At 39.7% G+C, this 16,863-nt stretch overlaps 2 protein-coding genes across 2 annotated transcripts in view; one reads left to right on the top strand and one right to left on the bottom strand.

Moving 5' to 3' along the window:
* The window catches only part of ANKS1B (ankyrin repeat and sterile alpha motif domain containing 1B), a 1,383,364-nt gene that overhangs the window by 872,093 nt on the left and 494,408 nt on the right, over positions 1–16,863 (bottom strand). The gene's annotated exons all lie outside the window — the stretch shown is intronic.
* On the top strand, positions 5,367–5,792 carry LOC101651440 (ATP synthase F(0) complex subunit C3, mitochondrial-like). Its single transcript, XM_045292955.1, has one exon. It carries the CDS (start codon positions 5,367–5,369, stop codon positions 5,790–5,792), a length of 426 nt encoding a protein of 141 aa, XP_045148890.1.

Below are 16,863 nucleotides of genomic sequence, written 5' to 3'. Positions count from 1 at the left end.
ATTTCATTCTTGTCTCAGTTTATTAGCCATGACAGAACAGTATAAAGGGCAAGTAAATGTGGCCCCTAAGTTGGATGCTTGTAACCCAGAGACTGCCTGTAAAAGTAATGTGTTAACTGTAGAATAGTTAGACAAGGTGAAAAGATATGACAAAGAAAATAAAAATCACATATAATCTTACCATGAAGAAATAATTATTATTGTGATATTGTGGTGGCTTTTTTTATCCATATAAATATAATAAAAATTTTAACTAAATTTATATCAAATAGTATATATGCATTCAACAAGTATTTATGGAACAAAGAATATATGCCATTATTAAAATTTCTCCAAGTAAATTTCATTGGAAAAGATTATATATGATTCTATTCTTCAGATGAATTAATATAACTTACTCACTCATCTTGACTTTGGGGTTGTCTCAAATGGGAGACAATTTCATCTACCTTTTTTAGATTGATTAGAATACTCGGATAGAGTCAATAAAAGCAGAAAAGGATTTAAGTCTCTGCAGGATAAACACGTGGTTTGTTTCCATAAAGAGGAAGGTTAAGAAAACCTGATGGGGAAGTTGTCCTTTGTCACCTAAGACCACTATGAATTAAAATGGGCTGTCAACACCTAACAGCACCACCACCACACGGGTCAAAGAGAAGGGTATCCGTATACAACAGGGTTTCATGAGGCTTAAGTGATGGACAGGGGCAATAAACAATTGCTGACGGCCCTTTGAGCTTTATGAAGGATTTGAGTATTTCTTCTAAGAGTCATGGCAAGCCACTAATGAGTTTTAGTTGAGGGAGTTACAAAATTGTTTCTGTGATTTTTAAAGATTATTTTGAGTGTGATGTGGATGATAAATTGAAGGAAGGAAAATAAGACAGGTTATTAAAATACTGCAGAAGAATGATCCATTGTGACAGAGAAAAAGAGGCGCTATCTCTTTTCAAAGCATAAAACTGGTGATTGACTGGATATGGGGGTTGATGAAGATGGACGTGTCAAAAAATAGCACTAGGTTTCTGCAAGTGGATGAATGACTAAGTCATTGACAGAAATAGGGAGCCTGCAGGAAGAACAGGTATGGGAGGGAATACAAGGGTTTCGTTTTATGAGTTATATATTAGAGTGCAGGTGTCTTTGAGACTTCCATGAGGGATCTTCACTAGGCAGTTGGATAGATAGGTGGGGCTGCAGTTGAGGGAAGTAATCTGAACTGAAAAGAAATGGCTGGGAGTCATCAGCATGGTGATTGATACAGAAACCACCCTACCGATGAGATGACTGCAGGAAGCAAGAAGAGCAAAAGGGGGAACTCTGACCGTGTAGAACCAACAGGAAACAAATGTAAGGTTTCAAAATGACAAGCAAGCAAGATAAGAGGGTGAAAACAGACACTGACTACCTGAGTATTACATAAATGACCCAAAGATGGCCTCTGAACATTGGTCCTAATGATTTACTTCTTTACCGTAGGGTAGAATCGGTGAGCTCTACACCTGCCAGTGCCAAAGTCAAGTTTCTACACATTCAGTCACTTCTACAAATAGCCCAAGGATACATACAAATGGGAATCTGTACACAGTCTTTATGACGATAGTTTAAAATAACTAAAAGATAAACAACTATGATGTCCATCGACAAATTAATGCTGTAATTGTCTTGTTAGGATGGGTATTAAAAGAGTCCAAAGTAGATTGGGCAACAGATAGAAAGACTGGAAAGGTAGGCACATTTCTAGAATAAAGAAGAGTTTGGTCTCAAAAGTGTTGTTAGATGCCCTCAAGTCAGTATAAACTCATAGAGGCGCTCAGCACAACAGAAGCTAACACTGCCGGGTCCCGTGCTGTCTTCACGACCACGGATATATTTGAACCCATGGTTGTAGCCACTGGGTCAATCCATCTCATTGAGGGTTGTCCTCTTTCTGGCCAACACTCTGCCAAGCATGATGATATCTTTCCCCAGGGACTGATCTCTCCTGATGACATTCCCAAAGGACTTGAGATGAAGTCGCTCCAGAATGCTTCCAAGGAGCATTCTGGCTGTACTTCTTCCAAAACCAATTTGTTTCTTCTGGCAATCCATGGTTGACTTAATGCTCTTCACCAACACCGTAATTACAAGACATCAGTTCTTTGCTCTTCCTTTCCCATTGGCTAGGAAATTGAAAATAACATGGCTCAGGGCAAGGGCACCTTAGTTCTGAAAGTGACATATTTGCTTTTAAACATTTTACACAGATCTTTAGCACCAAACTGTAGCACTGCGATACAGCATTTGAAATCTTGACTGCTGTTTCCATGGAGGTTACTTGTGGGTCCAAGTAAAATGCAGTATTTGGCAATTTCAGTCTTTTCTTTATTTATCATGCTATTTCTGATTGGTCCACTTATGAGGATTTTTTTTTTATGTTGAGGTGTAATCCATACTGAAAGCTGTAGTCTGTGATCTTCATCAATAAGTGCTTCAAGACCTCTTCTCTTTTAGCAAACATGGTTGTGTCATCTGCATATTACAGGTTGTTAATGATTCGTCCTCTATCCTGATGCCCTGTTCATCTTCATGTAGTCCAGGTTCTCCAATTACTTGATTAGCATATACATCAAATAACTATAGTGAAAGGAAACAACACTAACACACACCTTTGCCGATTTTGAACCATCCACATCCCCTTGGTCTGTCTGATGACTGTCTCTTGATCCAAGCACAGGTTTCTTTTTTATAAATCAATTTATTGGAGGCTCTTATAGCTCTTATAACAATCCATACATCAATTGTATCAAGCACATCTGTACATATATTGCCATCATCGTCACATTTTCTTTTTACTTGAGCCTTTGGTATCAGCTCCTCTTTTTTCTCTCCCTCCCCACCCTCCCACCCTCATGACCCCTTGATAACCTAAAAATTATTATTATTTTCACATCTTACACAGTTCACTGTCTCCCTTCACCACGTTTCTGTTGTTCATCCCCTTCAGAGTGATGGGGGGGGCTGGTAATATGTAGATCATTGGGATCGGTCCCCCCTTTCTCCCCCACATCTCCCCATCTTCCTCCTACCCTCATGGGATTGCTACTTCCATGACTGTTCCTGAGGATTTTATCTGTCCTGGATTCCATGTGTTGAGAGCTCTTATCTGTAACTGTACATGCTCTGGTCTAGCCAGATTTGTAAGGTAGAACTGGGATCACGATAGTGGGTGGGAAGGAAGCATTAAACTAGAGGAAAGTTGTATGTTTCATTGGTGCAATACAGTGAACCCTCGCCACTTCACGCTTCGACTTCCGCGGCTTCACTCTATCGTGGTTTTTGCGTAACAGCACCCACTGCCTACACCTGCTCCTTCAGAGGAAAAAGACGGCGACCCACCTGTAGAGTACATACCTTAAGTCATTTCATAGGCTATTGATTACAGTACTTGTAAGAACTACATATAATAATACTGTATGTGAAATATGTAATACTGTAAACTAGATGCCATAAATAATATAATAAATAATAAATGATAATTGTAACGTCCAAAATGTTTTACTGTATTTTCCCTTTTTTGTTTAATAAATTGGGTAATACGAGTGTAATGGTGACTAAAGGGTGTTTTTTCATGTCCTCTATGCTCTAACTACGAAAATATTTGATTTACAAATAAGGAATACTACTTCGCGGAATTTCATTTATCACGGTAGGGTCTAGAACCGATTAACTGCGATAAACGAGGGTTCACTGTAATGCACTCTGACTGGCTCGTCTCTTTCTTGTGACCCTTCTGTGAGGGGATGTCCAATTGTCTACAGATGGGCTTTGGGTCTCCACTCTGACCCCCCTCATTCACATAGATATGGGTCTCCTGATGCCTGATCCAAGTAAAGGTTTCATATGAGCACAATTAAATGTTGTAGAGTTCCAATTCTTTTCAATGCTATTCATAATCTCTTAAGCTATACAGATAGTGGCTTTGTATAGTCAACAAAACACAGGTAAGTATCTTTCTGGTGACCTCTGCTTTCAACCAAGATCTGTCTTAGTAATGATGTCCTTCACTCCATGTTCTCTTCGAAATCTGCCTTTATTTTCTGGCAGTGCCTTGGTCATATACTGCTGTAACCATTTTAAAATTATCATCAGCAACACTTTACTTGTGTGTGATCTTAATATTGTTTGATAATTTCATCTTTCATATGTTTCATTTTTATTTGGGAGGGGTATAGATAGGGATTTCTTACAGTCTATTGTCTTACAAATTTTTTCCAGTTCATTGTCTGACTAATTTCTTGGCATAGACCAGTTAGCATTTCTAGTGTTGTATCTTTTGTTGAAACATTTCAACTGACATTCTGTCAAAGCCTTGTTTTCCTCTATTGCCGTCAGTACAACTTGGACTTTCCTTCAATATCATCAGCTCTTGATTATATTCTACCTTCTCAAATGGTTGATAACGGACCAATTCTTTTTGGTACAGTGACTCTACATTCCTTATGTCATCTTTTCATGCTTCCTGTTTTGTTCAAATTTTTTGTACATGGAATCCTTCAGTATTTCAACTTGAGCCTTGAAGTTTTTCTTCTATTCTTTCAGATGAAAAATGTGAAGCATGTTTGTCTCTTTAGATTTTCTAACCTGCCTTTGCAGATTCCACTACTTTCCTCTTGAATTATCCTTTGCAATCTTTTCTTCAGTCATTTTACTTTATTCCATTTTATTATATTAAAAAATACGTTTTAGTCTCTCTTCTGATACCCATGTTGGTCTTTTCTCGCACTGATGTGCTTTCAATGACTTGTTCTGATTGACAATATTAATATTCTCCATGGACTCTTCTGATAGATGCAGTCTCTTTGATCCCTGTGTATTCCTTTCAGTGAGATACATTTGTATAATTTCCATTTATATAGTTGGAAAAAAAGACATTTTCAGTGAATGTCTTTTGCCTTCCAAAATTCCAGCATGTGCTCTAGCACGAAGACTATATTTTGAGCTACTGATACCACTTATTTCCAACGTTCCTATTCCAATCACCAGAATTATCAATGAATCTTGATCATGTGTTGGGCTAATTTCAGACTACAAACGTTAGTGAAATTTTTGTCGGTTGCTTCAATTTTGGCATTAATGGTGGATGCAAATTTGAATAACAACTATATCAAATAGTCTTCTTTGTAGGTGTGTGTTTATTTTCCTATCACTGGCGGCATTGTACTTCAAAATAGATCTTGAAATGTTCTATTTAAGATAGATATAATGGAGCCCCACTCTTTCGACCTCTGCCGCCAGTGCCGCCGCGGGGAAAGCTAGGAAGCGGGAGAGGAGCCCACGCCGCCTGTCACCCAAGTCCTCCAGCCCGCCTCCCGGAAGACCCTAGGATGTTCGCCTGCGCCAAGCTCGCCTGCACCCCTGCTCTGATGCGAGCTGGATCCAGAGCTGCATACAGACCAATGTCTGCATCAGTGTTATATCGACCAGAGGCTAGAACTGGAGAGGGCTCAGCAGTGTTTACTGGGGCCCAGGCTGGTGTGTCTCCACTAATCCAAAGGGAGTTTCAGACCAGTGCAAGCAGCAGAGACATTGATACTGCTGCCAAATGTATTGGTGCAGGTGCTGCAACAGTGGGAGTGGCTGGTTCTGGTGCTCGTATTGGAGCCGTCTTTGGCTGCCTCATCATTGGTTATCCCAGAAACCCTTCGCTGAAGCAGCAGCTGTTCTCACATGCTATCTTGGGATTTGCCTCCTCTGAAGCTATGGGCCTCTTTTGTTTGATGGTTGCTTTCTTGATTTTGTTTGCCATTTAATAAAAATGAATGGTTAGAGATGTTGGCATTCATATTAATTATGGAATGGATATAATTCTATCTAACTGTGACTCCGAAAGCTGTAGTGTTGGTGTCATAGAATGTTCTTCCCAAAGTCATTTCATTAAAGATGAAAACTTAAAAAAAAAAATCGATATAATGCCATTCTTCTGAAAATTACCATTCACCGTATGGTAGCCCATGTTTGTCTGATTAAAATGGCTAAAACCAGACCATTTCAATTCCTGAATGCCAAGAATATTGAACTTCAAGGGTTCTATTTCATTCTATGTCTTTCCATTTTTCTAGATGCATGCATCATCCATTCCATGCTTCCCTTATTCATGTTTTCAGCTCTTCTTGCTTCAGTCATGCTACATCAGCAAATGAAAACCCTGAAAGGTTTTCTTGTACATCTCATTAATATCAAGTCTGATGGAATGGATACATTAAATGTGGTATATACATATAATGGAATATTACTCGACCATTAAAAAAGAAATCCTGATGAATGCTAATACATGGACCAACCTCAAGAACATTATGCTGAGGGAAAGAAATCTGTTGAAAAAGAACAAATATTGTATGCGATCACTGACATAAAGTAGGCAAACTTACAGAAAAAAGTCTATTAACTTGGTTATAAAAAGTAAAAGGGAGGGAGAAACAAAGTTCCTTAGGGGCACTTAATTTATGTTAATTGTGATGGAATAATTCAGAGTAAGATTATAATAATGGTTACACAATATAAAGAATATAATCAATATCACTCTATAATACATGTAAAACCAGTTGAATTGGCGGTTTTATCATGTCTATTTGTACAATAAAAATGAATAAGCAAACGATTCTTTGAAAGAGAAGTACACAAAACAGTCATAGGTTTAGCCATCTAGAGACTGTCTGATGACCTTCGCCCCCTAAAACAACTACAGCTGGCATCTGCAAGACATAGAAAAGCTACAGAAGACCCCAAAGCACTGCTGCTTTTCCCAGGTCTCTCACCCAGAGACTTGACATCTGTCGCTGAAAAGCTTATCTGATGTTGGTTCTAACTTTAGGGGCCCCAGGTGATAGAGCTGACTTTCCCCTGGACAGTTTTCTGGGCTGCAAACTTTATGCTTCAAGCAAACCCACCAGCTTCTCAGGAAACAGCAGTGAATTTAATCATTGTCCCACCAGGTTTCCTGTCTCACAAGGAAGGAACCTCTTTAATCGCCTTGTTCCATGGAAGACCCTTTGATCATCTTGCCTCTTCTGGCTGGTCATCACTTCACTTGCCTTGGGAAGACTTCAAACCTGTGACAGTATCATCCCATAAACGCCCATTGTGCACTGATGCCACCTCATGGTCATTTCTTTTATTTGTTTGTTTGTTTTCTCAGCCTGGAATCCTCGGTCTCACCACTCAAAGGGAAGGAAGGATACCAAGATGGAAGTGTTACCAAACTAGGGAATACTGTCCAGAGGTTAAGGAAAATGAGAACCAATAAATGTCCTTCTGGATTTTGTGACATGAAGGTCATTGGTACCTTTATAAAGCACGTTTCAGTGAGCAGTGAGGAATGGGAATTTGATTGGAGTGCAATAAAAAGTGGAGTGGGAGGGAGAGGGGGAGGGAGAGAAGAACATGAACGCACTGAGAATGTGTGGGAGATAAGAGGAGTCAGGTGGCATCAAACACATTTTTATTCACTGTTGAGTTGTTGCTTTCATTATCAATTGTCTTTGTTATTCTTGTTTTTCAGACAGAAAGGCATTCTTGCTGTCGCTGGTGTGAGGTGCCCTGGAGTCGGTTGGGACCCATCGTGATCCGACACACAACCGAAGGAAACACTTCCAAATTCCGTGCCAGCTTCACAGCTGTGCCTGTGCTTGAGCCGATGGCTGAAGCCACAGTGCCAACCCGTCTCCATGAGGGTCGGCCTCTTTTTGGAGGACTCCCTACTTTACCAAACATGACGTCCTTCTCCAGGGACTGGTCTCTCTTGACGACATGTCCAAAGGCATGAGCCTGGTAACAATATATTTACGAATTTACGAATACTTATTTTATTATATTCTGATATTCTAAAGAAATTCTGTCTCACAGGATATCATACCTGGGATCACAAATAGCCTATACCCCACACATTATCGCCTTCATCAGGGGTTGTTGTATTTATTTTAAAAATCATATTACTCTGTAGCTCAGGCTATTCATGCGTAACAAACAAACACAAACACCAAACACACTCCCCTCGAGTTGATTCCCCCACATAGCAACCCTATCGGACCAAGTGGAATGGCCCCTCTGGGTTTCCAAGACTGTAACTCTTCAGAGGAGCGGAAAACTGCCTCCTCCTCCCAGGAGTGGTCGGGGGCATCAAAGGGCTCACTTTGTAGTTCGCAGCCCAATCCTAACCCCTGGGCCACCAGGGGTTCTCCTCTGTGGCACTAAGGAAATGGATGTAAGAAGAAAATGTATAATTCTTGTTTGCTTTGGATGCTTTCCCAAATATAGCAAACATCCACTGCACTTTGAGCAAGGTCAGATGATTACATTTTCACATTTGTAAACTCTCCATGCGGTTGCAGAAGGAGGGAGTGAATTTACCAGAATTTCACTGCTGGCACAGCCCTAGGTTTCTCGGTCACACAGTTACCATGTAGAGATCTGCTTTAATGAATGGCTAAGACAGCGCTGAACACATAGCAAATGCCCAATAAAGCATTGCCTTTTGATAAAAAAAATGGTCCTTATCAGCAAGGCTAGTATTTGTATGTGGAAGAATGCTTCCAGGAGGCTCAGAAGTAGTTTGCTCTTTTTAATGAGTTAAACATTCCCACGGAGCTCCTGTTGACACTCTCCGCTGACTTAGCGGAGACAAACACTCATCCTGGTCCAGTCTGCATTGTTTTCATGTCGAAATGTTGGCATTAGAATGAAGGAAGTATCACCATTTCCAAAAATGTTTAGTTATACATAGTTACAGATGCACCCTCACCCTTCAACCCAAAGCAGACTATTGCAGGGAGGAAAGCTGGGTGTGGAAGATGATTCACCAGATGGCGTCTCCGTTTCGAGTTGACCTGAGTCTTGGATGCACATCAGCAAATTGCAGGGATAACCGAGGCCCACACTCTCCTGGCACGGAGTGAGGAATTGCATTCCGAGATCATCTTTCTCGTTCAACGGAATTAGAAACCGTCTTCACTGGTGCTGTAAATTTCTCATTAATCAAAATGGATTTATTGAACATCCGGAATGTACAAAGCCTGAACTAAGTGCTTCAAAATAATAGGTTGCCTAGTTACCATAAAATGGAAAAAAATTATGCTGCGAAGGTTAAATTTAAATGAAAAACAGACATGAAAACATTGTCTTTGAAGGTATTTCACTATCTCATAGGGACTTTTTTTTGTCTTTATAGCCATTTTCTTTGAAAAGTGATAGTCATTCATTTAATCATTCATGCTTCTATGAAACTAAGTCACCATGGTGAATACATAAGCTTCTTTTCTCAATGCCTTAGAAAACACAAATCAGATTCCGTATTAGCTGCATAATCATGGGGCCTAGGTAGAACATTCACTGAGCGAATATCAGACTTTTGTTGATCTTTACTTAATGAACAGTATCATTCTTTTCTCCATGTGAAATCTGTAGTTAGTGAGGCATCAGTAAAACACTTTTTAAAAAGAGTATCCCTCATTTTCTGGTTGAATTATAAAACCATGTTGAATGAAGATTTACTAATAAATTGCTTTCATATTTAAATTAAACTAGTGGAGATGATCATATTTTTAACTTGTGCCCAGGATGAGATCTTTTTTGTATTAGTGTGCTTGGGTTAATTAAAAGAAGAGGAATATTCACTGTGCTCTTCTGAGAAAAATGTATATTCTATATCCATAGTGGCATTTCTAAATCATAATCGAGATCCTCAAATCACTTCGGGGCTATAGTCTTTACTCTCAGACCCCCACACATTCTTCTTTATCCCTTCTCTTCCATGTGTGGAATTTTCCTACTCAGTTTTAGAGCCTAGCCCTGGTGCACAACGGTTAAGCACATGGTTCCTAATTGAAAGGTCAGTGGTCTGAACCCACCAGCAACTCCATAAAAGAACTAACAATCGGTTCCCATATATAAACCTCAAAACTCACTGCCATTGAGTTGATGACAACACATAGTGACCCTACAGGACAGAGTATAACTAAATGTGTTAGACAGGGTTCTCTAGAGAGATAAAACCAAATTCCTGATAATAATATATTTATTTATAAAGATAATTAGATATATAATGAGAAATGAACTGTTTAATCATATACAGATAAATATACAATACAAGAAATAAACAGTTAAATTAGAAAGCACTACAAATGGCTTAGTGCAACTCACGTCCGTGAGAGAAAGTTGAGAGACTAGCAGTCCTTCAAGTCGCTGTCTGATGCCAGATCTTCCTCTATTTGTAGAGAGAGCTAGGCTATGTCAGCACAGCAGCCAATCACAAGGCAGGTCACCAACCGCCAGTTCCCAGCTCCAGAGAAGTCTTAAAGGGACCTCAACTTACAGCAACACAGTCCACAGGCTAGGCGTCCCACAGGTAGTGTAGCCTTTAAATTGAGGCACAGAACAAGCAAGGCAGCCACACACTGGTCCGATGATCACAGAGTGAGAGACAAGAAAGGCAAGGCTCACCAAGTCATTTATCTCTCTGCCCTTCAGTCAATCCCACCTGTGTTTATCAGCCAGGCTGGCACAATAAACTATCTCACTACCCTTGTGGTTTCTAAGACTGTCACTCTTTATGGGAGTAGAAAAACCCCTCTTTCTCCCTTGGAGCTGCTGGTGGTTTGGAACAGCTGACCTTTCAGATAACCACTACCCTACCAGGGCTCCTAGGAAAACCGATGGGACAGTTCTACTTTACAAAGTCTCTGCATGTTGGAATCAACTTGATGACACAAAATAATGACAGGACTGGTTACCCCTGTATATCTGTCTGTGTCTCTGCTATTATTTCTATCCCAATTCCCAGAACTTTAGAATGCATTTCCTGTGTGGAGAATTCATTCTATTTTGTCCATAAATTAAAGCCATATTATCCAACCTAGTTAACCAAATGTACTAAGTTAACCAATGCATGCTCTAAGATTTTACTTTTAATTGCCTTTGGCGACTCCCCACATGTCAAAATCACCAAGCGGAGAATGAATGAGCTTCACCCCTAAGCACTTCTCAGCAGTGTTCTCCCTTTTCAGTCCTTTGCTCTGGCTGGCATTCTTTCCTGCTGAGTCTGCGCCACTGAGCTAATTAATCTTCCTGTTCCCAGCCTCATCTTTATCCTGCCTGTCCTCCACATGGCTTCCAGAGGGATTGTTCTAAAACAAAACCCTAATCCCATCATGTTCCTGCTTAAAATATGTCAGTGGCTCCATATGCTATCAGGAAAATTTCAAACTTCCGCATGTCACTTATTCTTTGATGTGTTCTTCCCTAGTAGCATTCAGGGTTCTGTCCATGCCGGCTGGCACATGATCTGAATATACTATGCTTCTCCATGCCTCAGTGCATTCCTTTCCTTCATCCGTCAAGCTCATATCAGGCTTCATCTCCTCGGTAAGGTTATACCCCCTCCCCCTCCCAATCACCTTACACGTTGCCACTTTAGTTGCACTCATTAGTCTTCATTTTAAAGAGCCCTGGTGGCTCAATGGTTAAGCACTGTCAAACCGAAAGATTGGTGGTTTCAACCAAGACAGCACCTTGACAGGAAAGAGACCTGGCAATTTAAAGAACAGGTCATTGTTGTTAGGTGTGCAACCCTGTGCACAACAGAACAAAACACTGCCCAGTCCAGCACCATCCTCACAATTGTTCTCACACTTGAGCCCATGGTTGCAGCCACTATGTCGATCTACCTCATTGAGGGCTTCCTTTTTCACTGCCCCTACTTTCCCAAACATGATGCCCTTCTCCAGGGATGGGTCTCTCCTGACAACATGTTCAAAGAATGTAAGACTAAGTCCCACCATCCTTGCCTATAAAGAAGACTCTGGCCGTACTTCTTCCAATGCAGCTTTGTTTGTCCTTTAACAGTCCACAGTACTTTCAAATGTCCTGCAGACATGACTACCTAGGAAAATCTATGGAGTTCTATTCTGTCACATGAGGTCATTAGGAGTCTAACTCAACTCACTGACGTCTAACAGCCACCACCTTTCCTTTGGACACATTTCTGACTCCTAGGCATCAGTACTTACTTATAACAGTGACTTTATTTCTTCTGCGACATTTATCAGGATGCCTAGAACAGCATAGTGAATGATTATTTATTGAATGAATAAGAACTATGGGCTAGCTATCCATCATTGGAATTTGACGTCATTCTGGTGAAGTGCTTTCATAAATTACAACCTAAAAAGCCTCATAAGACAATTCTACTATGCATTAACCATGACAATCAAATAGATAGCACCTAACAACACAGACTCATACACTTCAAGAGATGGCTTCACATTTGACGGTCAAGTCTGCTGTCAAGAAAGAGCTTGTCATAAAAAGAAAACAAGGAAGGTCAGTAACTTCCCTGGATCCAAGAAATCTGTTGGGGAAGGCTTAAGAAAAAAGAAAATAAAAAATTTTGAGTGGGATCTGAAGATAAGGGGTCATTTGCTATGTAGCAGTCTAATATTTAGCACCATTGACACTTCCAGCAAGGTGGGAAAGAAAAAATGCACCAAATGCAATCTAACACCAAGCTAAGGATACTCTCAGGCAGAATATTCAAAGTGGAACCTGGCTTCTTCTGATTGTGTCTAATAAAATTCAAGCCTACAGAAAACTGCTAGAGAATGATCTATTAAATACAACGGAGACAGAAATTGTTAGATACAAAAATAAAACTGTTCCATAATGGTTGTCGGGCACATCCAGTTCTTGTCTCATGGCAAAAGTGACAGTTGTTCACGGATGCAGTTAGCTACACATACATATCCTCCTCCCATTGTGACTCTCCTTCCTTTGTTGCTTCAGGCAAAGAGAAAACCAACTGTTGTGCCTAGAGCCACTTAGAAACCCTTAAGACCCTGGGTACTTCACAATGAATCAGGTGGAAGAACAGAAGCCTTGCATGTTATTAGGCCCATTAAATGGGAGAATCCATGAAACCAAGACCTTCACCTCCAGACCCCGGAACCACACTCCATGCACATAAACAGCCTCAGATGCTAAGTCTCTCTTTTTCTTGTGCTGTTGTTATAAACACATATATTATATAACTTTCACTACTGGTTGACAGCAAATACAAATTAGTTGTGTAACATTCTCCTAATAAATGTGATTGTTCACCCATCACTTTTAATCCCTCTTTTCTCCTCCCCTTTATCCCTGGTAACCACTAATAAAACTTTGGTTTCTATTCATTCTCTTCATTTATTCTATTCTTTTTCTACAAGTGAAGTCAGACAATGTTGTCCTCTTGTGATTGGCTTATTTCATGCAACATAATACCCTGAATCACGTTTGCCATGAGGCTAACAGGTCTAGGTGATGCCCTGCAACTGTGAACTGACACTTTAATCAGAGATTCTATAGAAGAATCCTCATCTAAAGGAGGGGAATGCAGAAACATCATTTCAAATACACATGGATCCTACACTTTGGGGAATCCTAAAAGATAGATGAATCCTTGAAATTACCACCCTGACACACTCTTTAAACTTTAAACCTCAACAATCCCCTTAAGTCTTCTTAAAATCAAATAGTAGTTGAGTTTACCAGTAAAAAATGCCTGCCTTGATCATTATGTTCTTTTAAGGACTATCTATATGGGAGAAAATCAATAACAATATAAAAAAAAAAGATTCGACAGAAATGCTAGACAGTACTTAGTTTATGTTATTGGGGGAAGAACAACTTAGAAAACAAGGGTGAACATGATTACCCAACCTGAAGAACGTAATCAGTGTCATTGAAGGGGACAAGTAGAAACAACTGAATGAGTACGTATTTTGCTATGTATATTCTCAACAAAGACAAATGAATAATATTTAAAAATGTTTATTTACAGATGTTTAAGTTGAAAAATAACTTTCCAAGTAATAAGCCCAGTGATGAGATTTGAGTGAATGTGAAAGATCTAGTTTGGTGTCTCATAGAAGCTTCCAGCAAGACAGAAGGCTTTCTGAGTAGATGCAGGCATTCCTGGATGTTAAGCAGTATCTCTAGCAACGGGAAGGGCATAGCCCCACAGAAGTCTCCAAAGGACCGAGCGCAGTGAAGAACCTTCAGAGAATATAACTTTCTCCCTAATTCAGTGGATTATACATTGAAACGCCAAAAGCTCTTTATGCTTTAAAAAGAAATTGTATTAGCTTGGGCTGAAAGAAACAGAAAGAAGAAAATAAAGAGAGTTACTTGGACCCCTAACTTTTTACAGATAGTAAGCAGGGGAGAAGTATAATCAGCTACAAACTGATGATTTTCTATGGGAAAGGGAGAATGATTCGAAGGGTGGAAATCAGAAATCAGAGACTGAATCTAAGACCAAGAGAACACCTCACAGGCTATCAGATGCCCTGAACAAGGAACTACATGGTCATATACCAGAAACCCCTCTGTGTCCTGTTTGGTTTTCTTGTACCTCCGCTATTATTATTGTATGCTGGGTGTACAGAAACCGGATCAGCTGTCTCTTTAGTTTACCATTCATCATTGCTATGAGCAAAGGTGTTCAGGGGCCTGTATCATTTAAAGTACATTAAAGATATCCATCCACTGTACACTGGTACAGACAGGAAGTGGAAACACAGGGAATTCAGGACAGATGATCCTTTCAGGACCAGTCCTGACAATGGTGATACCAGGAGGGTAGAGGGAAGGTGGGGTAGACAGGGGGAACCGATTACAGGGATCTACATATAAGCTCCTCCCTGGGAGATAGACAACAGAAAAGTGGGTGAAGGGAGACATCAGACAGTGTAAGATATGACAAAATAATAACTTATAAATTACCAAGGGTTCATGAGGGAGGGGGAGTGGGGAGGAGAAAAATGAGGCTCTGATACCAAGGGCTCAAGTAGAAAGCAGATGTTTTGAGAATGATGATGGCAACAAATGCACAAATGTGCTTGACACAATGGATGGATGGATTATGATAAGAGTAGTATGAACCCCCAATAAAATAATTTTTAAAAAAAAGAGATTCATCCATATCTAAAGAATATAGATCATTCCAAGCTAGACATTAAATTCAGGCTAAAAGTAGCTAAATACTTAGGGATCTTGATAGAGGTTATTGTTGATATTTTTAGGCATCCTCACGTTGGCTTTGATCCATAGTGACCTATGTACAATAGGATGAAGCACTGTTTTTTCTTTCTTTATTTTCTTCTGTTTCTCTTTTGTTTTTCAGTACTTTTTTCTTTCTCTTTTTAAATTTTCACTAAGGTTTTTCCTTTACTATTCTCTTTTCTTTTCCCCACCTCCTTCCTCTTACTCATTGTGTCCTTTCTTTCTCTTTTCTCTTACCTTGATCCTGGGACAAGAAGGCAGTGGGATGACAGATATAAAACTCTGAAGAAAAGAAAATTACTAACTAAAATAAGGCATCTAGCAAAAAGGTCCCTTAAATATAATGACAAAATCAGGATGTTTGCAGATAAACAGAAATTAAAAGAACTTGTAAAAATCATACCAAACTTACAAGAAATATTAAAGAGTCTGTAGTCAGAGAAATTGGTCAACATGTTAGTAGAGATTCCTATTTATACTAAAAGAAAGTTAATCCAAGAGAATGTGTAAATGATCAAACAATATCATTGATATCACACGTAAGTAAAATTTTACTGAAGATGATTTTAAAAAATGGTCGAAGCAGTACCTTGCTAGGAACTGCCAAAAATTCAAGAAGGATTCAGAATAGGATGTTGGATGAGGTTTTATCTTTTTACCATATTATTCAGTTTGTATGTTAAGCAAATATTACAACAAGGTGATCTGTATAGAGAAAAAAAAACAACCCTGCAGGACCAGGATTCAAAGGCTCATTAAGTACCAGTGCTATACAGATGACCCAATCTTGCTTGCTGAAAGCAGGGAGAACTTGTGCTTACTGATGAATTTCAAAGACTGTGGTATTGATTACACCTCAACCTACAGAAATAAAAAATCCTCACAAGTGTGTCCATAAACAATCTCAGAGTAAACAGAGAAGAGATTGACGTTGTCAAGGATTTCATTTTACTTTGATAAACCATCAGTGTCCATGGAAAAAGCTGAGAATCGAATGATGGACTGCCTGGGGAAAATCGGCCAAATACCTCTTTCAAATATTAAAGTGAAAAGATGTCATGTTGACAACTAAAGTTTTGTTGTGTTTGGGGTCTGGGGAGGGGTGACATTTGTATCTACTTGGTGCTGAAGGTATATCTTTAAACTGAATTTATTTATAAATTGTTTGGGGGCTATCTGGATGGTGGGGAATTTAGATGAAAAATCTGTATGAGAGCCAATTGATGTTAACAACTTCCCAGGAGTACACCCACCCGCCTGGGCTCTCCCCCATGCTGGTCTCACAATAGACGTTCTCCTTGCAGTTCCCTTGAGGTGGAGAACATGGTGCAGGATCACGACTGATGAACAGAGTCCTGGATTTATGGAGGAAAGATTATTGATTAGAGTCCTCAATCCGAATAAGCACATCAAGTTGTTTTCTATACCCAACCTCACAGAACCTTGAACACCCAAGTTCAAGAACCAGGTTCAGCAAATTAAATTCCCTTGGGACAAATGTGCTTTAGTTTAAGTTCTTCTGGCTTCCTAGCCAGACATTGTTGTTACTTGATTATTTAAGGCCCATCTATTAATAAAAGAACCATGGTCTGCCAGGAAAACATACAAATCTGTCTTGGAAGAAGTACAGCCAGATGGTCCTTAAAAGTGAGAATGGTGAGATTTGGCCTCATGAACTTTGGGCATATTATCAGGAGAGATCAGTCCCCAGAAAAGGACAGCATGCTCGGTAGATGGAGAGGCAGTGAAGCAGAGGGAGGCAGTGAAGCAGTCCTTCGATGAGGAGGACTG

The sequence above is a fragment of the Echinops telfairi genome, unplaced genomic scaffold (genome assembly GCF_000313985.2).
Source record: "Echinops telfairi isolate 266 unplaced genomic scaffold, ASM31398v2 ScPeMD7_2;HRSCAF=8, whole genome shotgun sequence".
NCBI lineage: Eukaryota > Metazoa > Chordata > Mammalia > Afrosoricida > Tenrecidae > Echinops > Echinops telfairi.
This window is presented reverse-complemented; position numbering and strand designations above follow the sequence as displayed.

Coding starts and splice junctions, on each gene's coding strand:
- LOC101651440 (XM_045292955.1), top strand. CDS start 5,367: ATGTTCGCCTGCGCCAAGCTCGCCTGCACCCCTGCTCTGATGCGAGCT.